The sequence below is a fragment of the Micropterus dolomieu genome, linkage group LG09 (genome assembly GCF_021292245.1).
Source record: "Micropterus dolomieu isolate WLL.071019.BEF.003 ecotype Adirondacks linkage group LG09, ASM2129224v1, whole genome shotgun sequence".
In the NCBI taxonomy this organism is placed as follows: domain Eukaryota; kingdom Metazoa; phylum Chordata; class Actinopteri; order Centrarchiformes; family Centrarchidae; genus Micropterus; species Micropterus dolomieu.
The window spans coordinates 19,766,835-19,791,499 of NC_060158.1; the positions used below are offsets into that span (position 1 = coordinate 19,766,835).

The 24,665-nt window shown below is 42.2% G+C and overlaps 4 protein-coding genes across 5 annotated transcripts; all 4 read right to left on the bottom strand.

Annotated features, from left to right (window-relative positions):
- Positions 1 to 312: 312 nt before the first annotated feature.
- Positions 313 to 3,120, bottom strand: hoxa5a (homeobox A5a). Its single transcript, XM_046059349.1, has 2 exons — positions 2,051 to 3,120; positions 313 to 1,473 (listed from the first exon to the last, which is right to left on the bottom strand). The coding sequence occupies exons 1-2, from the start codon at positions 2,643 to 2,645 to the stop codon at positions 1,223 to 1,225; spliced, it is 846 nt and encodes a 281-aa protein (XP_045915305.1). The 5' UTR covers positions 2,646 to 3,120; the 3' UTR covers positions 313 to 1,222.
- A 3,850-nt stretch (positions 3,121 to 6,970) lies between these two features.
- LOC123976937 (homeobox protein Hox-A7-like) lies at positions 6,971 to 9,945 on the bottom strand. Its single transcript, XM_046059353.1, has 2 exons — positions 9,323 to 9,945; positions 6,971 to 8,345 (listed from the first exon to the last, which is right to left on the bottom strand). Exons 1-2 carry the CDS (start codon positions 9,687 to 9,689, stop codon positions 8,032 to 8,034), a joined length of 681 nt encoding a protein of 226 aa, XP_045915309.1. The 5' UTR covers positions 9,690 to 9,945; the 3' UTR covers positions 6,971 to 8,031.
- Positions 9,946 to 10,321: 376 nt separating this feature from the next.
- Positions 10,322 to 14,795, bottom strand: hoxa9a (homeobox A9a). Of its 2 annotated transcripts, none has more exons than XM_046059351.1 (2): positions 14,138 to 14,795; positions 10,322 to 13,756 (listed from the first exon to the last, which is right to left on the bottom strand). In XM_046059351.1, the coding sequence occupies exons 1-2, from the start codon at positions 14,685 to 14,687 to the stop codon at positions 13,515 to 13,517; spliced, it is 792 nt and encodes a 263-aa protein (XP_045915307.1). In that variant the 5' UTR covers positions 14,688 to 14,795; the 3' UTR covers positions 10,322 to 13,514. The 2 variants fall into 2 exon arrangements, with proteins under 2 accessions (XP_045915307.1, XP_045915306.1); XM_046059350.1 differs by having other exon boundaries at positions 10,322 to 13,807.
- Positions 14,796 to 19,048: 4,253 nt separating this feature from the next.
- Positions 19,049 to 24,542, bottom strand: LOC123977040 (homeobox protein Hox-A10). The gene is made up of 3 exons (XM_046059496.1): positions 24,393 to 24,542; positions 20,253 to 21,256; positions 19,049 to 19,401 (listed from the first exon to the last, which is right to left on the bottom strand). The coding sequence occupies exons 2-3, from the start codon at positions 21,109 to 21,111 to the stop codon at positions 19,127 to 19,129; spliced, it is 1,134 nt and encodes a 377-aa protein (XP_045915452.1). The 5' UTR covers positions 21,112 to 21,256; positions 24,393 to 24,542; the 3' UTR covers positions 19,049 to 19,126.
- Positions 24,543 to 24,665: the final 123 nt, after the last annotated feature.

The following is a 24,665-nucleotide window of genomic DNA, read 5'->3' on the forward strand; positions in this document are numbered from 1 at the left end:
GCGCCTGGCCCATGGAGCCGGTGAGTGGCCAAGGACCTCCAAAAGCCCCCTGCTCCACAGCAAAGGTGAGTAAAACATGAAGCTTTCATTCTAGAGGACCTGTTGAATTCAAGGAGATTTAACTCGAAGAAACTTTGACCATTTTTTGACAGCTCGCGCAAGTGACTTGAAGATTTCAGACCAAATAGCAAATTCTTCTTCTTCTTCTCTTTTTGCCACGCGTCAGTTGTGGTAAAAGCGCAAATGAATCTTTGAAATTTTACAAAAAAAGGTACACTCACTGTAATGCTGCCGTTCCAGTAAAAAGTTTATTATAATGGCCATCATCATCATCATCATTGTTATTATAGTATATTCTTGACTTCCAGTCTTTGAAAAACATTTACAAAAAGCTAATCACGATGGAGTTATACACTTAGGCAATGAAATGTACTGTGTTTACCTCCACATAAAAACAGCTAGAGAAAACAAAGACGAAAAACACTTTTTTACCAAGATGTTGCGCCCAGGTGGACGATGCAAAATGTAGCTCCTGCAAAAAAATAAAAAAACAACAACAAAAAAAGATACAAGGCACAGTTACTGTACATACAAGACTGAGTCGGCACCTCTGTCCATACATGTGTTCACAACGCACACAATAACCACACAAAGGTTTACGTACTCTGCTGGCTCTACTTTTGGAAGCAAGTTATCTGACAAGTTGGTACAATACATCAAACAAATAAATACATACATATATAGTACATACATAGAAAACGAAGGCTAAACACAAAGGCAGCTCGACCTCAACCCTCTATTTATTAGGTTGTTAATGTTCTGAGAGCATCACACAACTTTTACTGGATTTATTTGCGGTAGGTAGCATTTCAAGCTTTGACGTTTTTATGTATTTTTTTCGTCTGAACAAGAAATAATTTAAACAAACATTTATTTTCATGGGTTTCCTTTTCCTCTAAATCTAGACAGAACTGTACATAACCTAGTGCGTTTTTTTACTCACATAAGCATTATCACGGTGGAAATAAAAAGGAAATAATATTAAGCAATATAATGGGACGGTTGTTGGACATACAATGGGCTTAGGTGGGTTGTCCCCTGTCCGGCATTCAGTCCGTTAACAAAGTCTCGGCGCTCTTGGAAATGGGAGGAAGAGAACTTGATATGACAATCTTAGTTTTATTTTCATAGTGCCCGCTATTAGGGGGAAGGGGAGTGAATATCAAGGCCTGTAGCCTCCCCCGCCTGCAGCCGCCATGTTCATGCTCTTCAGCTTGTTGTCTTTCTTCCACTTCATCCTGCGGTTCTGAAACCAGATTTTGATCTGTCTCTCTGAGAGGCAGAGGGCATGGGCTATCTCGATCCTCCGCCTGCGGGTCAGATACCGGTTGAAGTGAAACTCCTTCTCAAGCTCCAGAGTCTGGTAGCGGGTGTATGCAGTCCTGGCTCTCTTCCCCTCTGGTCCTGCCAAATCTTTTGCAGAGAGGGGTAGGGGGGCACATGAGATACAGTAGATGTGAAAAAAATGTAAAGATTTGCAAAAACTTTTTTGACCACATTTCTGCGGATGGGACTGGCGTAAAAGTTGTCAAGCGGTCAAGTTTTAATGAGTACAAAAGTAATATACACACCTTTTCAACTGCACCTTGCGAAAATGAATTACCACAGTAAAATGATGTAAAAGGTGGGCTATTAAACATTTAAAAAATGTATAGTATAATGAACCAAAAAACGCATATATCCTCTAAATATCTAATATATTTTAACAGCGTTTTGTTGTTACATATCCCATACCTGGTCTATGTTGACATTGAAAAGCAATAATAGACTATACCAAACAGGTGATGGCCGCACATGGCGCCACATGCCTCTGTATGTTGTGTTTTTTAATGATATAAATGTCATATAAATGTCATAAAGTGTCCACTTTTGTCCACTTTGGCATTTCACATGGTGTACTTGAATAAGATGAACATGATCACACCTTTACCAAACAATAACACAGCACTCTCTAAAATCAATACAAGAGCATTTTAAAAAAGCAGTTTACCGTGATTTATATGCAGTTTTCTCATCCACGGATATATCTGAGGCTGTGAAGAGTCGGTGACATTTTGAGGAGTTGCTGGTGTGCTTCCCGCAGGCTTCTCTTCCTCGAGGGGGGAAGCTTTGGACACACAGTCCCGGCTGAGCAGCAGCGTGCTTCCGTTCGAGCTCGAGCACGGGGTTGAGCACGGGGTCGTTATAGAGTTCTTTACGGCTCGGTGTTGAGATTGAGCCTCGGTGACCGGGGACGAGGTGGCGACCGAGGAGCACGGTAGTGGGTCAGGTGTTGGCGAAAGAGACGATGTCCCGGTGCTGCCGGCGGACTGGGTGTACCTGACCGGTTCCACCGAGGGCGTTGTCGCCGCTGAGTGACTCGGGGAGTAACCCTGCGTCCGCTCGTTGCCCACAAAGTGTCCGGTACCGGCCCGCCCGACTGTTAGGTCCATCCCGTTGTAGCCATAGCCGTACCTGCTGGAATGCATGGCTGTTGAGTCCCTGTATTGCTCGTTTGCCGTACTATGGTCTCCATAATTATGTAACTGGAAGTCCGCGCCATTGGGATAGCGACCGCAGAATGAGTTCACAAAATAGGAGCTCATTTGTTGACAATTCCACCGTTTGCTCGTTGTAGGTATTGTTGCTGTTTTTTTAAATGTTTTTGGAGGTAAAATAGCATAAACCTGTGGGCTTGATTTGTGGCTCTTATGGTTTAGCGCGTCCTATAGCACCCTTGCACAATTTATGATGAATTATGGAAATGAGTGGGACATGGACTTGATTCTCTCTTACGTAGGCACCCAAATATGGGGTACGGCGGAGAATCACGTGCTTTTGTTGACCAGTCGTAAATCCTGCTTGGTGACCTCCAGAGGTAAACTCGTGCACAGAGGAAATACTGGGTGGGATGTTTAGGGCGCGCGCCTCCATGCGCTCGTGGCTCGGGCATACTCAGAGCCAGGACTCGGGTGTTTTGAATTGTCGTGGTGCGCCATCCTCTGGCTCAACTGCTGCACTGCCTGTCTGCGGCGCTTTCTGAGGCGTGGGCTCCACACGGGGTCATTCAGAGGTTAACGACCATTGCGGCAAAAATCAACGGGCTCCTAAACAATACAACAAGTGACACGCTGAGAGTGCAATCTCTGCGAGGAAAGTGTACAGGAATAATTCGATCAGAATCTGTTATGCATGCTATGATAGGCGATGAGTGCAAATAGTCTGCGCAGTTAATAGAATAAAAGCCCATTCAAAACAGGGCTGCGTGTTTTCTTACGCTTTTTCTTATAGCAATAAAACAACTGAACAAGCACTCGTGTGGGAAAAGACTAATGAATAAATGTTTAGGGAAAAGATAAAAGCCAAACACCACATTGTCGAATAATATGACAGACTGCCATTCAAGGCCTGTCCTTTATGCCACACTGAAGAATTAATACCTTTAAATATAGGCTGCATATCAACACACAGAAACCCACGTTACTGCTTATTTTAAACTAGTTAAAAATTTACGATTCCAAACAATAAACCCCTGTTATAAGCATTTTTTTTTTTTTGCATGAAACCCGAGTTTATTACGCTTGATCATTGTTCATGTTGACTTTTAAACAGTCAATATATTTTCAAATTGCAGTTTTAGTATTTTGCATGTTTGTGAGATCCTCAACACAAGATTGACAGCAACATACAATCTCTTTTCCATAAGCAGCTACACCGTGTGGAGATCAGTACAGACACTCTGCAATTCAAAGAAACAAGGGGCTCCATTTAGAAACGACTGAAAAGGGAAATAATTGAAAAGATTCATGGATAATATAAAGCCAACGCAACTGAAATGTTTAATGTAAAATAACCACAATATTCAGTTAATCATTTATATTTTTAGTTTCTGTGCTGTAGGCTATTCGTATTTTGGTACGAAGAATTGGCGCCCTGTTTTCAGTTCCTTCTCTTCCTCTTATTTATTTTTAAAATATGTTGTTATATTTGATATTGAAGCAAACATAGTAACCCCAAAATGCCTTCGATCAATTACAGCACAGCAAAGAAAGAATGTGTAATAATCAAAAATAAAGTCGTTTTAAAAAAGCAGGCCCGACTGAGTAAAATTTTTCCCTACGTTAAAAACCTAACGTAGCTTACTGAAACGTGTAAATCAACTATCTACTATTGTTGATGTAGGCTAGGTTAATTTCTGAGCAGGAAGACAGGAAGAACAGGGGATCCGCACAGAGCCTGACACAGACGCGAAGCCTAAATAGAGGCATGACGCCTCGTCCGTTTGGTTTTCTCCTTGTGGAATTTTTATGGCTCCTTCGTCTCTCAAAGGCAGCGACTTGTCCTCTGCTTCCCCCCTAACGTGCTATTTCCCCAGAGCAGGCCCTTTACCCAGCACAAGCCCAATCAAGAGTTACTGACAAAACGAGCGAGATATAGGTTATTTATTCTGTTCCAGGTATGTGTGCCCTTTGCGTTAACAGTCAGACCCCCAGAAGGCACGACGCGAGGAAGGGTGAATACCGGGCTCCCACATCCAGTGTATCCACAATAAGAGAAGCACCACGCAGTGTGTGTTGGCTAAACAGTCATGTTCCAACAGCTGATTTATGGCTGGCCAATGGCAACAAAGTTCCCACGAAAATTATTTCTCCGAGTCGACCCAGGGACACACCCAGGAACTAAATAACCAAAAGAAAGGAGATGAAAGAAGTGAGTACGCGCTGGTGTCAAATATATTGGGCTGGGAGCCAAGGGGGCCACTGCTGTTGGAAAAACAGGAGCGCAGTGCACTCTGCAGGCACCCTCACAAACCAGCACTTGTGAGAATAAGAATATCCACAATATTTGAATTCAATGACGTCCTGAATATCATTAAGCACGACTGCAGTAAAAATCCCAATGGTCACATTCGGGATGGTTATGCCATTTAAAAAAATATGATGAGCAGAGCAAGTCTCAAACTGATAGCAACAAACACACTGCTTACAACAGAAATTAACAGTTATGGGAGAATATCTACAGACAGCAATGTTTTTCTTCCACGACACATTAATGTGAAACTAGGATTTATTTGCAAAGAAAAGAATTCAGATGAGGAGAATTCAAAATAGCAAATTAATTATTATTTTGGAACCATTCAACTATACATATACCTTTACACTGTATATCTTACAAAAAAAACTGCTCATGCCTTGCATTTTAACTGTTTAAAATTTGGTTGCTACTTTATTGCACATTATACAGTAGGCCTAGTGCGTGTTCAGGAACACCGTGAACGACATCGATGTGCAAACAAAGAGTGCGAATAATATTTTCTAACAGAAATATTTTACATTTTTCGACAGGGACATTCCTGTGTGTCAATTAAAGGTCATTCAAATTGTAAAATAACTGTTCATTGAGAGTTATCCTATTTATCAGTTGAGTGTACAGTGAGTGGGGCCTGCATGCATACGTATGAAGAACAACGCTTTAGCATTACGTGGGGACACACAGGTACAAACAGGCTAGAGGTCGACTTGTGTGATGTCCATTTGCAGCAAAACAGGCAGAGCTGCAACCGCAATGCCCCCGATGTTTCCACAGGAGGGCGACCAAGAGCACATCTTTTGGCCACCATCCACCCCATGGATTATGCAGCCGCAAGCTCATCCCCATTCAAATCCAACAACAAACAAGGTCTTGGCAGCATGCAAAAGCCAACAGGAAAATCAAGACAAAGCAACACAAGTTTTATAAGTGATTTGATTCAGGATGATCAGATTTATACCGCGTTGAACGTGCTATTCAAATCAGGATAAAATAAACTGTAACATAAAACAATTTCCTCCACAAGATTTAACCACCCGGTTATTTAAACAGAAACAAATGAGACTTAATCTTTACATAACGAAATTATTATTATTTGTTTATGTTGTTTGACATTGCAAATAGCTAAAATAGCAAACACATGCAAGTTTGATTTGTCTTACCTTGTGAGGGATTCTGCTTGTAAACAGAGGAGGTGTGGGGAGAGAGTTGGCAGGTGCAGACGGGTAGTGACGGAGGGAAGTATCCAGCTGAGTGCGCGGACGGAAACTGGGGCTCCCGGGGGTGAGTGACGCACTGGGGCTCCTTCCACCCTTCTCGCCAAAACGTTTCGGGAAACCGACAGCAAACCACCAAAACGATCCAGTCACGTTCCGCGGTAAGCTCCTGTGTGTGGAGCCTCTGCATGACCGAGAGAAAAGTCCAAACTCCCCCCAAAAAAAGGGGGTGGAGATGTGAGAGGGATAAAAATATAGAAGGTCGCGAGTGAAAACTGCCGTGTGGATGCCAAAACCGTTAAATGAAAGGCTGCTCTATTCCTCTATTGGAAATTATATATAAAAAGTTCATGTTCACGGCTCCCTGCCACGTGACAAGCTGTGGCCAATAGGAAGACGGGAAGGGTCGTAAAGTTGTATTGCTATGTTGTAAATTTTCATAAACAACAACGGATTTATGACCCAGCGCTGGAGGGAGAGACGGGGAGAAAAGGTGGGAGGGCGGTAGGGGGGAGAGACAGTGAAGGAAGGGGGGCAGGTCACCGTCAGGCGCCATCTTACAGAAGGAAGAGGGAATGCAGAGTTCAACAGTAATTTCCCTTCATCTGTAGCCTGCCCCATCTCGCATCCTCATAGTTCACATTCCCCAGCTCCAGTGTTTACCTATCCCTCATAATGGACTGCAACATGTCTCATTACATGCAACCTAATATTGGCCACAGTGACTTACACACTTACTGGTGACAGTCAGCGACATACTATCACTCAAACGGCGTGTAACTGCTGTGATTATTATTATGCTTGTTGTGGTTACACAATATTAGTTCGCTAATATTGAATGTAAATAGTACATGCAAACAAATAGACAGGTGAAAGCTAGTTTATTCAATAATTATATTTTCATTTACAGATATAAGACATTCCCAGAGGTTTAAGACTTTTTATTTTTATTTGTTCACAATACTTATACGTCACATTGAAAACGTCGTCACCGAGCCTATCACAGTATTTGCACATGTTGGAGTACAATAACCTACTCATTTTAAACTCAAAAAAAGTGTGACGATTCGGAAATCTAATGTCGCCTAATTAAAAGGGCGTGCGTTTGTTGTTGGCGTTCAAAAACACGTGTGAAATGCTGAGTCTGGAAATTTTCCTAAATGAAATAAAACATTTTACAGTACACGGCTAAACATTTACGTTAGGGTATTCCTGTTTACAGTATAATAAGCAAGTTCACTTTATGAGAATCTGAGGTAGCTTACATGAGTTCATCTGAAACTAAACATATAGTTCTGTTAACCCTGGGATGTATGGAGGGTAAATAAGGGTCGAAAACTAGCATCTTAACATCCTAAGTGATAAGCAGTGATAATTTTTTTAAAAATGATACAGTGGTACACTTACTCAAATCTACAGAAGCAACTAAATCACAGTTGGAGGCATTTAACTAACAAAACATTCACTTTAAATTAGCCTTTATTCACAATAAGGCACATTTGCGCAAAATAGAGTGTTTGTTACGCTTCAGAAAATACAACCGTCTCGGGTTGGTGGAGAAAAAGAACATTCTAATCATATTTCGATTTACAGTCAATTTCAACTCACATACATTTAGTGTTAGTGTTTTAATATTATCAGGTAATTATTAGGTAGTTTTTTCGTTAAGGAATGTAAATTCAGTAGTACAGTAAGGTTAAATTACATACCGTATTGCATATAAAAAATATAGTTTGGATAGGTAGTTAATGTTTCATGCGAAGCCATTTTACGCATTTTCGGTTCAAATCTGAAATACAGCATAAATGCTTAATACATAGGCTAACTGCCTTCATCTGTCATTAACTTAATCAGCCTAAAAAGCTTTCAGTGCATGAATGGTACGTGAGAAACATCTCAGATATTTCTATACCACACTTATGGTAAAGTGTGTTTCTTTCATTTAATGCTTTGTCCGTCTATTTCGTTACTTTGCAGCCGTTTCTGACTCCAACCCGGCGCTCCGGGTGCCTCCATCTTCGGGCTCTGCGATCTCTGACACGCCTTGGATTTCACCGTCCTTATCCCCGGGGGTCGACGCCGGTTCCTCCTTGTGGTCTTTCTTCCACTTCATCCTGCGGTTCTGAAACCAGATTTTGATCTGTCTCTCTGAGAGGCAGAGGGCATGGGCTATCTCGATCCTCCTCCTGCGCGTCAGGTACCGGTTGAAGTGGAACTCCTTCTCCAGCTCCAGGGTCTGGTACCGCGAGTATGTCTGCCGCCCCCGCTTTCGAGTTGGATCTGTGGAAGATGGGATGCCCAAGTTCAGTGTAACTGGCAGAAAATGGGGGGGGGGGTTTGCCCTAAATGTATGAAATATGATACAGCATAAAACATTATTTAAAGTGGTGTTGAATCTGTTGCTAACAATAAAAACATGTAGTTGGATTCATCTTGGGACTCATTCATTTATTTCTGATTGCGCTATTAATTGTGGCTCATATTATTACGTTACCCCCCCCCCCCCCCCCCCCCCCACACACACACACACACACACACACTCCCTCACACATACATGCTCACTCCTACACAGACACACGCTCCCACACAGACACACACTTCCAGAACACACTCAAATCGCTTTTTTAAGTAGTCCTGCTGGGATGTTTGGAACAGGTCTCCTTTGATACTCTACATGTTTTTCCAATTAAAAGCCAGCGATGTTCTGAGCACCGAAGGGGCCATAAGTAATTAGATTATACAGCCACAACACCTTCTCCTTCAAAATGATAACAAACACCAATGTTTCAAGTTGCTTCCATTCTAAATCCACTTGACTCCTATGTGTAGTCGACAGTCCTGGTGCATATTGATCCAGCAATGTGAACGAACGGGTTTCAGAAAATGACAGAGCCTGTGCAGTGCAGACCCAATTAGAAAGGAGCAGCAGAGTGCAAGAGAACAGATTTACACAACAGGCCGGTCTTTTTTACAACCACAAAGGGGAGAAGAGGCTATAAGAGTAATAGGAGTGCAGAGAAAACCCCCAGCGGCAAGGTCTCTGCGTACTGAACACACAGGAGCGCTGGCCAAATGAATTTATGGCTGCAGAACTCATTAGTTGCGCAATAAAAGTTTTACGATTCTTTCCACGCAACACCAATGGCTTCACGAAATTAATTGAACCACTAACGGCCAATGTAAGTATCCCAATGTTTTGTAAAAGCACTGACCTGAGGGCTTTGAAATAGCACATAAGAGATAGAATCAGCACATACCTGATGCTCTCATCCAGGGGTACATCCCGTGCTGTTTGTCCGGAGGTGAGGTGAGAGGTCCCGGCTCCGGGTGGCAGCAGCTGTCGGAGAACAGGCGGCTCTGGTCAAACAGGCTGCAGTGCAGTGTGTGTGCGTCCTGCCCCTGGCCATATCCCGAGGTAAACATGGGGCGGCTCTGGTACACTGCATTATTGACGCTGTAAACTCCAGACAACGACGGTGGAAAAGCGATAGCCGCAGCAGTCCGAGCCGAGCCGTAGTCCTCTCCACTGGGTCCAATGCTGCAAGACGCCCGCTCTACGTTTGGGAAGAGAGAACTGCCCGCCGTATATTTGCTAAGAAGACCGTCCACATAATAAGAACTCATATTTTTTTCTCTCTGATTTGTTGGCCCAGAATCCTCTGTGTCGTTTTTACGAGGTACTGTGATATATGACAGCAATACACCCTAGATTTACACCAAACTCCATTTTTACTCTGGACCAAAGAACTCACCCACGTGACTCTGGCCTGGCCGCTCTTATCCAATCAGTACGCAGACATGAATTTCATTATGGCGCAGGACTGCAGAGTGGGATTAACACTTCACACACAGAAACACAGAAACTCACAAATTCCCAGAGATCTGGAGGTAATTTAGGTAATTTAAGATCATGTTTTACATCACTTATATACTTAGTATATATTATACAAATAATCAAATATTTAAAAGCTTTGTTTCTTATTATTTCATGTATCTTCGTGGAAATACTTGTAATGATAATCTACACTCTTTCAAAAATTGTCTACATTAATATGCATGATAACTGGTTATAAGAACTATTATTTAAAAATGATTTTGTTGCTTAAAAAATACTATGTCTATATAGTTACTTCTATACAATCTCGAGTAAATATATGACAATATTTTGATTATATATGTATATTCTATATAAGTATCAATAGTGCAAAAAACCCACGCTGTACAGAAACAAACTGTTTATTTCCATGTATGTTTGAACATGATAGTTTTGAATACTATGCACTTACTATGTGATTTTTGTGGTGATAATTTGGCAGGGAAATAAATGAAACCTTTTTAATTTGCAAAAGTATAATACCACTACTACTACTACTACTAGTACTACTACTACTAATAATAATAATAATAATCCTACATTTCTTACTGATATTACAATGTTACCTAAATGGACCATAGCAATACTTTAGCATTGAGCATAGACACACAAAGATAAAAGAAAGCAAATTAAACTGAAAATAGGAGGAAGAAGGAAAACAAAACAATTATTACTATAACCAATATTGAAAATGGAAAACTGTTGTTTATAATTGCGTTACACAGCCAGCCGATTGTGTTTTGTGTATTGTAACTTCAATTAAAACATCTTAGATTGGACATTTAAATCTAGGCTATAATCTAGGTTCATAAATGCAAAAAGGAAAACTGTTAAGATGTCATGTTAGCCTTAATAACAATACAATTTAACAAGTTTAAATACATTTAAAATGATTAAATAGAAACATCTGAGAACAAAAAAACCCTGAACAGAAGGCTACATGTGGCCAAAAGCAGTAATCTATAGCAGTCACGGGGAAGAATGAAACAGCCTTGCTGGCTGCTTTGCTGGCTGTTTCATTCTTCCCCGCAGAGCCGCAGGCTGTAGAAGCAGCTTTTGCACTGAGACTGTAAAAAAGGTGTGAAATATTTTTTGCTGGACTCTTAAACATTACTACAGTTCCCCATTGCAGGTTCATTAGGGAGAAGTGTTAGGGTGATGTTGTGGAACAGTGTCACCACCCTCTGGTGACATGCAAGGTTTGCAGGGTGTGGAGGCAGCAGTGCGCAGGCGTGTTCTCTTTCTGCTGCAATCCGGGAATAAATACAAACGTAAGAGAAATGACGCTTAAAAGGTAACGTTATGTCTCCTCGGTTGTAATTTTAATCAAAGCGCTGGTGTCTTTTTGCAGACCAGATGGATTTTGAAAAAGAATCATCTAGCTAAAGGCCTACTACTGTGTCTGAAACTAGCTGCTGGGTTTATTGCTCCTTCTCCTTTAGGACGGGCCCAGTAAAGGAGCAGAGGGCGGAAGGTTCCCAGGTAGAAACAAAGGATCACTCCAAATGACCGTGAGTCCTGCGCGTCTCCGTCGGGGAGAATCCAATAAAGCTGATCATTTCCGCTAGGCCTTTTGTCCAGAGCGCAGTCCCACAGAAAGGGAAGGAAAAACAAATGGGTGCCATTCTGGAAACGGCCTAATTGTGTCTGGACGGCCATAAAGCCATTAAAACTGGAATGCCAGACAGTATAGCAGACCAGGCGTTTTATTGCACTGTCTCTGGTCGAGTCTTTGAAGTTTGGGTCCATCTGCGTCCCCTAACGCGTCACAACAGCACTCCAGTCCGACTTGCCTGCTAACTAAAAAATCAGTTTCTGCACGGCCTCTAATGAGAACTAAAGGAGCTGGGTTATGTGACAGAGGCGCGCCTAGACCCTGGTCGACCATCAGATATAGCAGCTCTGCATCTAAAGATCACAGTGGATTAGCTTCTTCTGCGTATTTTCTATGTCTTTGTGTCAAATATTTTCGCCGACGTGCAGAGACTTGAACCGGCCTTACAAACGCAGGGGCCATATTTTAACACAAGACCTAGACCTCTTCTCTAAAACCGTTTTGACTGAGGTCACTTTGCGTTTTAAATTCTGTTAGAGTTCACATTATTATACATTATCAAATAAATATATGTAAATTGTTACTGTCAAGATAGCTCTAATGGGGCTTTAGGCTGAGCGGCCGTGTCATATCTGAGCTGAATACATCGGCTGCATTATTTTGAGCTTCAGCTGTCGAAGCCCCGATGTCTTTTTTTTGTTTTGTATCCTCTCGCCTCGCAGCGCTTTGCACCCCATAAAAGGTTATAGCGGTAATTGTCTTTTATGGCATGTATACAGCTAACAACATCCTCTGCCAAGACACAGCTCTGTCCCCAATCCGCACACACACACACACACACACACACACACACACAGACTTTCACCTATAGGTGTGTGCGTTTTAATTAGAGAATGTGTGTGTGTGTGTGTGTGTGTGTGTGTGTGTGTGTGTGTGTGTGTGTGTGTGTGTGTGTGTGTGTGTGTAAAACTGCAAATTTGAAATGCCTGACATATTTATAAAGAATATTTTAATCAAGTATCCAAAATGTTTGTATATGTACCTTGTGTGATGTTGTTTGTGTGGATATCAAGTTGACAACAGTAACCATATTTTCTGGCAGTGCCATGAAGCACCAATAAACAAAAAACAAAAAAAGATATTATAAAATCATGTATTTCGATGTGACGCCAACATTAAATAAGAATCTAACGTGCATGCATTCGCAGATATAATTTGTTTTATTTAATAAATAAAGTACAAATTACATTTGTGAACCAAAGGTCAGACGGTCAACAGACCGTGAGGTATTCAATAAGTAGCCTACAGTGTTTTATTTATTTTCTCTCACTAACATTATTATCTTTCAAAATGTTACTCCCTGAAATTCATAGTTCAGCATCTAATGCAAGCAAAGCAACTATAATCCGCCATCGAAAAAAATAGGTTATTGTAGGTAGTTGAAAGACATAGGTAGTCAACCGTGTCACGTAATATAGCATATAATATAACATCTTTTAATTTAGTATTTTCAAGAGGTGTCTGAGGTTTCTGCACCTATACTTCGAAATGCGTTCAGTCTGTTTTTCTACGGTTCCGATGTTAGATTCAAACTCATGGTCATCAGTCATAGTTCTAGCAGTAAGGGAGAAACAGCAATAAAATTAATACGTTTTTACAAACTATACGCTCAGGTGACTGTGAGATAGACAACAAATATAGCTACAAACCAGAACACACACAGCTAGAAACATCCATACACAAACAAGCACATGGACCAGGCCAACTAATACACTTTAACGAGGTATTATTTAAAATCAACATAAGAACAAATAAAAGAACGATTGGGCACTGTTAAAATTGTGCAATATAAAGGTAGTCGCATCAAACTGAAGCCCAACATGCTTTTTTTACAAGACACATAAGCTTAATAGCTTCTGTTATATAGAACAATAAGACAAGGAAGTTTAAAAACAAGGTCCAGCAAAGAGCTTCCACACACAAAGCTCGCTAACAGCCTAAATACTGTTTTTCGGTTCAGTCACTCGTCTTTCGGTGCGCCGTCTTTATTAAACTTCTTCATCTTCATCCTGCGGTTCTGGAACCAGATTTTAACCTGTCTCTCGGTGAGGTTTAACAGCCTCGCCACCTCGTACCTACGGTCCCTGGTCAGGTAGGTGTTAAAGAGGAACTCTTTCTCCAGCTCCAGGATCTGGTGCTTGGTGTACGGACAGCGCTTTTTTCTCGTGGCACTCGCGTGGAGCCAGTTGGACACTGGGTTATCTGGAAAGAGTGGGGTGCGACACTGGTGTAAAGGGCCCGGTACCGAGCGACCAATTGTAAAAAAACAAAAACATCACTCATAATTTGGCTTAGACCAAAAGAAATTCTGGTGAGAAGGAAATGGCTACACATGTAAATACACGCAGCTACAACCAAAAACAACTCTACCTCACGGCTCTCTGCTCACATTCACTTTAAAAGCTGCAAAAGGTTATCTAATATAGCAATGGGAGCTGGGCCATTAACAGTTCCCATAAGGAAATGGCACGTTCAGAATGGCATCTGTTCAGGCGCGCACTTCCATCACGCACCCCAATCCTCACAGCTTCATGCAGTATAAATAGTAGGCTATAAACATAAAAGGAGCGTGCAGCGACTTACTTGGATCAAGGCCCGGTTTCTCTTCAGCTTCCCCGCTCATGTCCCCTGCTTGGCCCGAGAGTGCGTCCTTTTCCACCGGTGATGCCGTCGCCACCGTCCCGTTGGCGTAATCAGAGAGCAGCAGCGCCGTGTGTGAGCCGGGCAGCGCGCCGTCAGCTCGCGTCCCCAGACCCTCCGGTTTGATTCCGTAGTGATGGGTCGTCGGTAATCCGGCCATGGGCAGAGAACCGGACATGGGCTCCAGCAACCACGACTGATAGCGGCCATCTGTATCTGCACCGATCGGGCCCTGAGGATGCCCATAGTGGTGATACACAGAGGAAACTGTGCCAGGGAACTGAGCAGGAACGTGGCTCCATGACGGCCCGAACACCGGAGGTTTAGACGGGAAGGTGCAGGTACCAAGCTCGCTGTGGTCGCTGATGGAGGCGGACTGTCTGCCGTGTTGGAGCCCTGGGCCGGGGGGATATCTCGGCACAGAGAGCTCCTCGCTCTCGGGCAGAATGAGGGAATCGACGTAGTAACTAGTCAGTGTTCCGGATGTCGACATGGCAGAAAAATTAGACGTTCACATGTACGCAGTCATACAAACAGATACATGCAAAACAGTAAAACGCGCACACACACACACCACACACACACGCAGTAAACCCAGCCTCACAAAATAACAATGTGGAGAAATCAAGTAGCAACTTGGCCCCACAGAGAACTACAGTGGGCTAGTAACGGGGAGACAGGGTGCCACGCCATTGGGTAAGAGACACACGTGATCATAAAGGCTGAACAATAAAGGATAAATCAATCCCTTTGGTCATTAAATACTCGCCCGCTCTCCCATAACAACTTCTAGTTTTAAAGCTAAGAATGATCAAGATATGAGTTAGATCTGTTATCTGTGAGATGGAAAATATGAATGACTGATGAAAAACAAATCCTTTACAGTATCTTACCCTACTGCTGCTGTTAAAATCCCTTCTTGGTTATCCAAAACGATACAATATGTTTTTGGAAACCTTATTTTACGAGGTACTTTATAGGACACGTAAGCACCCATTGCTGCTCACCAAAACACATTTTAACCACCATTATATTAAAGAAATTTAGTAGCTCAAAGCTGAAACAACGACTGGATCTCAAATAACAATTACATTATTTTTTAGTTTATTCTTTTTCGGCTGTCAGACATCTTCCAGTGTCCCCATGTTTTCTTCTTTTCAGCTTTAAACAACAAACATATTTTACAGACAAAACTGACAAAGACACCCAAAGATATATGGGTCATAGCTAATATTAGACTAATTCAGTTATTATCACTTTAACATGTAGCTAGTTTAAATAGTTGCTGTACTGATTTAAAGACAGTAGCATGACGCTTATACATTATATATTATATTTCGTGGTTTGGTCGAGGATACACATCACCGTACATATGTTAGGGCTACATCTCTAACATCTAATGATCCACGTTACATCATTTATATAATTTAGCGAAGATAATGCACAATTTAGTACATTTGTTGCACTTGAAAAAGTAATAAATAAACATTAGAATATTTCTGAAAAAATTTGGAAAATATTAATCAGATTAATAAAAAGAAAAAAGAATGAAGACTATTTTATTTCCAAGTTTGTCTTGTTATTTGCCATTAAAGACTAGTACTTTTTTGGTTATAATTACGTTGTAAAACCGTTGGTCTATATAACAAATAAAATAACATTTGGCCTACTGGATAGCCCGTGACTGGATGTTAGAAAATATGAAGTAATTGTGTGTGTTACAAAATTGAAAACATAAATAATAGATCATGATTAAAAAACGAGAAAAAAGACAACTGAATAAACGTGGTGCATATTGCATTTATTGACCCACTGAATTGAAGCAAGATAGCCGATTATTTATTAAACATTTTCACAATAACACTGGTGGTGGATCCCCGGCTTCTCCTTGCTTAACCTGCCGTTTGACCCGTTTATTATTTACACCGCCGTTATCACTTGTACGGGCCTATATGTTGCAATCATCACCGCCATCAACAAATTGACTCTAATGCCCGACCGCAGCCAGTGCCTCGGTATAACGTTACACTTTAAACGGAGCCAAAAATATACCTCATGTGGCATTTGTGGTTTCCTCCTTTTGAGATTAAATATTGCTAGGAGTGGCGAAAACACCATAACAGAAATACTGTATGTATAGTGTAAATTAAGATTATACAATTCAACAAATAAATACAATAAATAAAGGACTGAATATTCAGAAAATTGCCCTGGAAGTGTTCTACAACACAAGAAATTAATACATACAGAAATGTAACAGTGTATTTGTTGAAATTAATCAGTCACAACATGCATTTAGCTGAAAATATGTTGCTACAACACAATAATCACAGTACATTGAGAATTTATGTGGGACAATATTCAATAGCTTAAACACATTGTGGATTTCACTAAATGTGGTGGCTGTGTGTGTATCAACGTCCATAATCCCCTGTACCAAACCCAACATTGCAGATCACGTCCCCAAAGCAGCAACCTTGAGTTCTCACACTCTACGCTGCGTGTTTTATTTATTACCAGCAAATAAACGGAGAGCTTGGCCAACACCCCACAAGGCCACAGGCAAATCTCAACACGCAGGAATTCTCTCCACTCTGCTAGTACTATTGCATTTAGATGAGAAGCACAGAAAAATAGAATTCACAAGCTGCCCATAATGTGTATTGTAATTGCAAGCTATTACCTCGCTGGAACTTGCATATTATTTGGCCAACAGACATCAAACAAGCCGAGGGAGGGGGCTGCGTCTGTGCGCCTATTTGTGCACTAAAAGTTAGAATAGACAAACACCTTTAGAGCAGGAAAAGACGCCACCACGCCAATGGCTCTCAGGCTGTAAACCTAAATCAGGGTGTTTTTTCACCCAGTTTACCGCAGGGGCTATTCACTTCTTTTGCCTCTGCAGATAACAGCCTGTCTGGCGGATCTAAATATCGCCATAAAGCCCTTCCCCTCCTTTTGTCTGAGCCACTATTGCGCAGCGGAAGCATCCGGTCTCATCGCCCACGGAGGTCGCTGTTGCCCCATTCACCTTCCCCTTCCCCTCCACTGCAGTGGTCGTAACCGAGGCCTTGTCTGGCGTGTCTGCGTCACTACTACTCACGGAAAACACTCGCGGCTTTACCCTTAATCCCAAGTCCACGATGCATACTGCAGTTCATCTTTGATCACGTTTAAATTCAGCACGCTTGCCAGCTCGGGCCTGTTTTAGCGACGTAAAAACAAGTGGAGAAGTCTAAAGAAAACATTACAGGAGACAGGTTAAGAATATAGGCTACACAGCAGCCAGTCACGGCTCCCCAATTTATAAGCCGGAGAGGTTTAGAACATGCTTCAAAAACACCTATCTACAATTTTCAACAAATCCCACCATCTTTGTGTATCTGATTTGCTCTCCTTTTGGTTTCGAAGTGTGTAACTGGGGCAATTAAGACAGTTTCATGTTGCAGAGTTAGAAATGGACCCCAACAACATGAAACTACCTAAACCACTCGACAGTCGATCCGGGCCTCAAGTGAAACACAATCAGCCAATTCATAATACACCGTGGTCGCCGGTCCCTTCATCAAGTGTCCAAAAATCCCCCGCATTGAGAAAGTACAACTGTAGTGTACACTCTGTAGTGAAGCCGCAGCAACAAGGCGCAAAATGGACAAATTCGGAATGATAAATGGACTTACCCGATCCTGGATACACGAATACCAGTATTCCCAAACTAAAGCAGAAGGTAATGTTTTATCCACAGTGTATCTGTACACTTCAGATTTCTAGCTGAGAGCCGGGCCTCCTCTCCGTCTGAAAGGCTCTCCCACGACTGAAGCAGCTCTTAGAGGAGAGGGAGAAACCTCATATACCAGCCAGTCATAAAACTCTACAATAGCCGGCTGGGCATGCAGCTAGACGGCTTATAGCCTAATATCTTAATTATTTCCGATGGTCGTTACATTGGCCGCTAGAAATGTTGCTTAGCTGGTTCACAAAAGATAAATAAATAGGGAATCTCCAGTAGCGTAGAGGAGCACATGTTAGTTTGAATTTTAAATTTCAAAACAAAGCCTGTCTGTAGAATTATCTAACCGACAATAAAATCATATAAAACCACGGCACAAAAATACAAGCAGCTACTCCTCAACGCCAGCTGATAATTTATTAAGCATTACACAAAAACACAATGTCATATGTACAGAGAAATATACAATAAAAACATTCCTCCTTCACTCTGCACACCGTTTTCGTGTAAACGTCCTCAATGTGAATAAAGATTCAATTTATACATTTAGCTCATACGTAGATTAGGCCTATATCATGGTAGACTACATCTAATGATCATAGGGGAATTTTTCTTCCCTTGGTGATACATGGGCATTATATTCCGGGTGGGTTAAATTTAATTTTAGAAATGTAGGGGAACCATATACCATGCAATTCCAATTAATATAAAATAAATTCATGTTTGTTTGAATAAATTTAGAAATAGATTAATTGCCAGCAGTAGGGTGGAGTGGTGAACAATTTAAGCCACCTTCCAGGGCACAATCTGTTTGGGTTTGTTGTTTTCTTAATTGCGGTAATTTAACTCCACTGACACTATGCAACCACACGACAGAAGTGACAGAAACATGTCGACAATACAAAAACACGACATCGGAAAACAATCAGATATAACCCATGTTATTTCCTTGTCTTTTCTCAATGGCTCACAGAGTACGATGCTTTGACTTTGATCCTGTCTGCAAATAAAAGAAAGTTGAACCCCACAGTGAAATGAGTCATTATGTGGAGAACGTGAAGAAGGGTGGGGGGGGGGCAGTGGTTGTGGGGCTGGGGGGGGGGGGGGGGGGGGGGGGGGGGGGGGGGGGGGGGTGCTGGAGAAAGGGTGGTTGTCATTTATTTCACCAATTCTCTTCTATTTCAATGTGATCACCTCGTTCATCATGAAAATCCGTAGTTGGAGGTGAGCTCCCGGATCCTGTTTTCCCGCGTCATTTTCTTCAGTTTCATCCTGCGGTTCTGGAACCAGATTTTAACCTGTCTGTCCGTCAGGTGGACGCTTTTACTGATCTCTAGGCGGCGCTCTCGGGTCAGGTACATGTTGAAGAGGAACTCCTTCTCCAGTTCCAGTGTCTGGTGCTTGGTGTATGGACAGCGTTTCTTCCGGCCGCTTTTTGCTGTCAACCAGTTGGCCGTGTTTTCACTTTTTTTGTCTCCTAAAGAAAATGGCAGATACATGGTTTTACGCACTACAACATGATGAGGTGTGTGTGTGTGTGTGTGTGTGTGTGTGTGTGTGTGTGTGTGTGTGTGTGGTGTGGTGTGGTGTGTGTGTGTGTGTGTGTGTGTGTGTGTGTGTGTGTTAGAAACAGAGAGAGTGTAACTAGGAGTGTATTTGCGTATATAGTTGTATTATACACAAATATTACAAATATACAGTTATAGAGAGAGTCTTATGTATAAAGTATAGCTTCTTTGTTAGACTCACTAGACTTGGATTGGAATGCCAGTAATAGACATTATTACATAACATTGCATGTAACATTTTCCACCAACAGTCCAGTAAATACGTTAGTAAAGTGTATTCTTTTACTCTTCATGACAAAAACGAAGACATCGTGGCACAGAAAAATATTTAGACATACCCTAATGCATGTAGGCCTATTTACTATAACTACTATTACGCAGCGCTCAAAGAAATACTAGCTAAGCCTGTAAGTATTTAGGATGTATGTTACTGCGTGCATTTAAAAATGATTCCTTATTTTCTATATCACTATAGTATTGTTTAATTAAACCAAATCTAGCTTAGTTTTATAATCTTTAGTTTAATTTTACGCATAATCTTGCCGGGCGTATTCATGCACATATACATCATTTAATGCATTTAAACTTGTATTATTAGAGACAATATGTAAATGCAAAGTTTCCATATCCGTGTCTTGACTTGTCACTGCAGTCTAACCAGTAAAATACAACTTGACAGGTGCCAATAAAAAAGCCTTGCTCTACCTGCGCTGCATGCAAAGAAACAGTGCAGAACCACACTATGGCGAACTGTGATTACCTTTAGTGGACTTTGCTGGTCTCTCTTTGTCGTGATCTTCTGTCTCGTCAGCTGATGAGGGTTCTGCATCCGAGGACTCGGGTGCCTCCTCTGTACCCGGAGCAGCGTGAGGCTGCAGGTCTGCGTTTCCAGAGGGCACGGGCTCCTCGGTGTTCCTGCCTTCCTGCGCCGTGGCTGGAGCAGAAGTCGAGGCTGGTGGCGTGTGGAAGCGAGCAGGAGCAGTGGGGTGTAGGCCAAAATGAGAATGGGAAGGGTTCGGCTGGGGGCCGTTGGTGTTGTAAAGTTTATGAGAATGTGCGTGCGTCTGAGACAAGCGGAAGTAGCCCGGCACAGGCACAGAGCCCACACCACCGCCATCGGTAACTGTACAAGAACTCGAGCCGAGGCCGGCTGCTGCTAACCTCGAATATGTAAGATCTTCAGCAGTGGAGGCTTTTGGGCACTTCGGCTGCTCATACAAGCAGTAGGTGCTCTCTTCCTTAATGTTTTGCGGGAACGAGCAGGGCGCGACCTGGGGACCCACCGGGTGCTCTTGGTCCATTCGACATGACCTCTGCGCGTCCATCCACATTTCCATGCTGGACATGTACGCGCCTGAGGCGGAAACCATGTTTTGGGGGGGCACCTCGCTGCGCTTACCCATACCTGGGAAGTATCCATAGTTGTGTAGTCCGTAAGGCACGTCTGTAGCGGTGCTATGGGGCACACACACCGCGCTCCCAGTGTAGTGACCTCCGCCGCTGTCGCTGCGGCCACTGATCAGAGAATCCACTAAAAACGCATTTCCTGACGGAGTGTCCGAACATGACATTGTGGTGTATTTTGGCGAGGGGAGAAGATAGCCCTTTCTGGCTGACATTTCTTGTGCAAAACATGCTGGATATGATTAGAGGCACCCCCCTCTCCGCCGAGCGGACTGTAAAACCAATGGAAATGCTGGAATGGCTGGGCAGTCCCTCCCACTCCGCGGCTACGTAGCAGCTAGAGCGATATCCATCATGGAGCTGAGGCAGAGAAAGGAGACAGGCACAGCAATCAGTGTGTTCCCTCACCTCGCCTTAATGCACCACCATCACCCCGTTTAAGGGGCGAGGTCCAGCACGATACAAAGTTTAACAACACATATTTAAAAATCAGAATTTCGTAAATTAATATTTAAACGAGCTTTGAAATCACTTCTCAACTGTACAAACCACAAAATGATGTCAGAAGCACTGATTGCTACTACATGCAAATCAAAAGTTACCACAAACCTCAACAATAAGTGAAACAGAGGGAGCATCCGATTTATAAAAGCTCAAACCCCTGCAGTTACCTATAGCTGAAGTAATAATGGCGGGAGGGAAAATAAAACAACAAAAATCCAAACTCCTTTTCTAAATACTGGTCTACATTATGGTAGAAAACATTAAGGTTGCTGTAAGGTAGTGTGGTGCTTTAAGTTAAAGGGTGTCGGGCTGCAGAACCCCACCAACAAAGACATACAATAACAAACCCATAGGAACTTAGTGGTAATAAAATGTTTAATTGTAGGGAGAATTTGCCTTTGGCGAAATGACTTGGCAAGAAGCCCTTTCATTTTGTACATCCTTTATCCTAAACACAGTCTGAACTCGATCGCACTAAAAGCAAGTGCTGTTAAGACAAATCTTGCCTGGAGATAGAGAGAATAATATCAAATATAGCCCACTACTTTGGGGGGGGGGGAGTTCGTTTATTTATTTTTCCACAGGGAAGGTCTCTGAAGTACTTTACATCTATAACTGTTTTGGTGTACTCCTAAAATGATATATTACATCAAACAAAAGCCTTTTTTGCCAGTGATGTTGGACTAATATTGACTTGTAAAAAAATTCAGGAAGATTAACAAAACTATCCCGGTGCATAAATGACGGCGAACCAATTCCCTGCCACCAGCAATTCAAAGCATTTTAAATTATAGTAACAAAAAAGGTTTTATACAACAAATGCGCTCAGTACTTGACCACTTACTGCTGCCTTTAAACATTAAATTCTTAAAATATCATATGTAACAGGATATACAATAGCTTCCTTTACTGGAGCCTGGATAAAGCGCTGGTTTTTCTTAATGAAGCTTAGGCGCATATAACTTTATATTTCACATTAAAACATAAAACTATTTTCATAGATCTATTTGAAATTCAGATTTATATTAATAATACGAATCACTAATTTAGGATCATCTGTACCTGAATAGTTATTACGCACAACACACAGAAAAGATTAAACATTCGTTCAAAAGCTATGAGAACCCAAATATAGTTTTGTTGTTGCCCTTTGTTATAAACATCAACAAATCCAAACTGTGTATATCAGTGTAAAAATTCTAATTTGTTAAACTGCCAAAATATTGATCACAGCGTTGTGAGGTAACAGGCACAATGTGCTACAGTAAAGCAGACATAAAGGTTGCACATACAAGTCATCCTGTCGGTCCAATTTGGGGCAATAAGGGCCACAATAAAACTCTCCTTCCATCTCGTAGTGTCCTTGGCCCTGTGCACTCTATTGCTCTCCCCAGGTTGAAGTTAATCTCGGCCAGCTTTGCCATTACCAGGCCCAGGTGGGCTCTAGCCCCCCGGGTTTGTTTGCAGCCTGTTGTACTGAAATGTGGACATTTAGGAGAATTTCATAAATTGAGCCCATTTATGTTTTCAAACGCTATGTCATTGACAGCTCATTTATGTACACTGGCTTAGATTTTTTTAGCGCGTCGACGGCGGACATTTGTCACTCCCTCCTGCTCAAAACGTACATATTTCAAATGACTTAAATGAATGGAAGTTGTTTGAAGGTTATTTATGTGCATGTTAATATAATACAATATTATATTCCAAAAGAAAAAATATGTATTATAAAAATATAGCAATATAAGCAAAAAGAATTTTCTGTAGTGCGGGATTTTTAAAGACGGTGGCGGTACGCCTAGCTTCCCCAAAAAACAAAATAATTCCCTAAAACATGAAAACTTCTAAATAGAAACACACTAACAGCACTAGGTCCAAAGCATGTGTACTCTTCCCCACAGCCTGTTCCTTACGGGACACATGAGCCAGTAAGGAAACTAAATACATCAATTAATTATGTGTGCCCAGTATTAAATTGTTTTGGCCTGCACACTTCGTGGTGTTGTACTGGCATGGGGGCCTATCGATATCTTTGTGTTACAGTTATTAATTGTAGCTATTAAATCTTCATTTTCACAGCTGCCCGGCTATTATATCCTCAAAACAGTTTACTCTGCCCACTGGCTTTGATCCGGCCCATATAATCGTGGCCGAAGAGGCCGTTTGAGTCGTATCATGTTCATCCCGAGTGCAGTTATGGACAATAATGCGGCGTTTTATTACATCCAGCGGAAGCATTTATTTTTCACGAGAGACAAAGGAGAAAGAGTCCACACGCATTCAGGTCCAGAATAGCCACTCGCCACTTGGACTGACACTGATAGCCTGAAAGTGTAGCTCCGTGTCCATGACAGGAAGGAAAGGGAGACGCGATTGCTGCCCTATCACCACTGAATCGACTCTTCTAATAGCGCTGTTTGTACACTTAGCACGTACAGAGAATAATGCGATTTGGAAGGACGTCAAATGTTGTTAGAGGATTATTTGAAGAGGAAGACGACGAAGAAGAATGAGATACAAGCCAGCTGCTGTGATTTAAGATGAGCCGCATTAGCACGAGAACCATCTGAAAAATGAAATCATTTGTTTTGTATCCAAGCACCCATTGCTTACTGCTGTATCATAATTAAAGCAGACCTTTCCCAAATCCAAAACATTTGTGGTTAGACTAGACGGGACTGCAGATCTCTCCAGGTACAAGCCGGCCATGCTATACTTCAACCATTAAAAAGCTGAAGCTCAGCAAAATGAGTAGCACATGCAGCATGAAGGCTTGGCACAGATGTGTTGCCTTATTAGGGCCCCCAGGAAGACTTTCTCTACCGAACGCCCAGTGAGAGAAATGTGGAAAGTAAAACTCAAAACGGCTCCTATCTCAGACTAGCAGGCCTCGCGTGCAAGAGAGGAATCTAAGGGCTGAACATACAAAGAGTCTGTTCTTGTGACAAAGGAAACTATTCGAGCTCCAGACCGTGTTGACGACAACTTTTACCTGCGCGCATTCGAGGTGAGCTTGCAGAAAAGATCCACGGCCGTGACATTGGTCCCAACAGCGCCGCCCGGTGGTAGAGGAGCGTCTTATCCTCAGTGCAGCCGTTGGCACTAAACTGTTTCGAGGTGGATAAACCACACGAGGGGGAAAAGCCTCTCAAATGAAGTCGATGCAAGCAGAGGCTTCTCCTATCCGTCCTCTCCCTGTCGTTGCTCTCGCCTCCTTGGTAACACAGTTAATAACCTTGGGTCTCAGACGGTTTATTACACTGCA

What these genes read in the sequence shown, in the direction of transcription:
- hoxa9a (XM_046059350.1), bottom strand. Translation starts at nt 14,687, where the DNA reads ATGTCGACATCCGGAACACTGACTAGTTACTACGTCGATTCCCTCATT. An exon ending in GAAACCGGGCCTTGATCCAA is followed by an intron (nt 13,808 to 14,137) that starts GTAAGTCGCTGC and finishes TTTTTACAATTG; the next exon opens with GTCGCTCGGTACCGGGCCCT.
- LOC123976937 (XM_046059353.1), bottom strand. Translation starts at nt 9,689, where the DNA reads ATGAGTTCTTATTATGTGGACGGTCTTCTTAGCAAATATACGGCGGGC. An exon ending in CCCCTGGATGAGAGCATCAG is followed by an intron (nt 8,346 to 9,322) that starts GTATGTGCTGAT and finishes CATCTTCCACAG; the next exon opens with ATCCAACTCGAAAGCGGGGG.
- hoxa5a (XM_046059349.1), bottom strand. Translation starts at nt 2,645, where the DNA reads ATGAGCTCCTATTTTGTGAACTCATTCTGCGGTCGCTATCCCAATGGC. An exon ending in AAAACTGCATATAAATCACG is followed by an intron (nt 1,474 to 2,050) that starts GTAAACTGCTTT and finishes TCTCTGCAAAAG; the next exon opens with ATTTGGCAGGACCAGAGGGG.
- LOC123977040 (XM_046059496.1), bottom strand. Translation starts at nt 21,111, where the DNA reads ATGTCAGCCAGAAAGGGCTATCTTCTCCCCTCGCCAAAATACACCACA. An exon ending in ACCAGCAAAGTCCACTAAAG is followed by an intron (nt 19,402 to 20,252) that starts GTAATCACAGTT and finishes CATTTTCTTTAG; the next exon opens with GAGACAAAAAAAGTGAAAAC.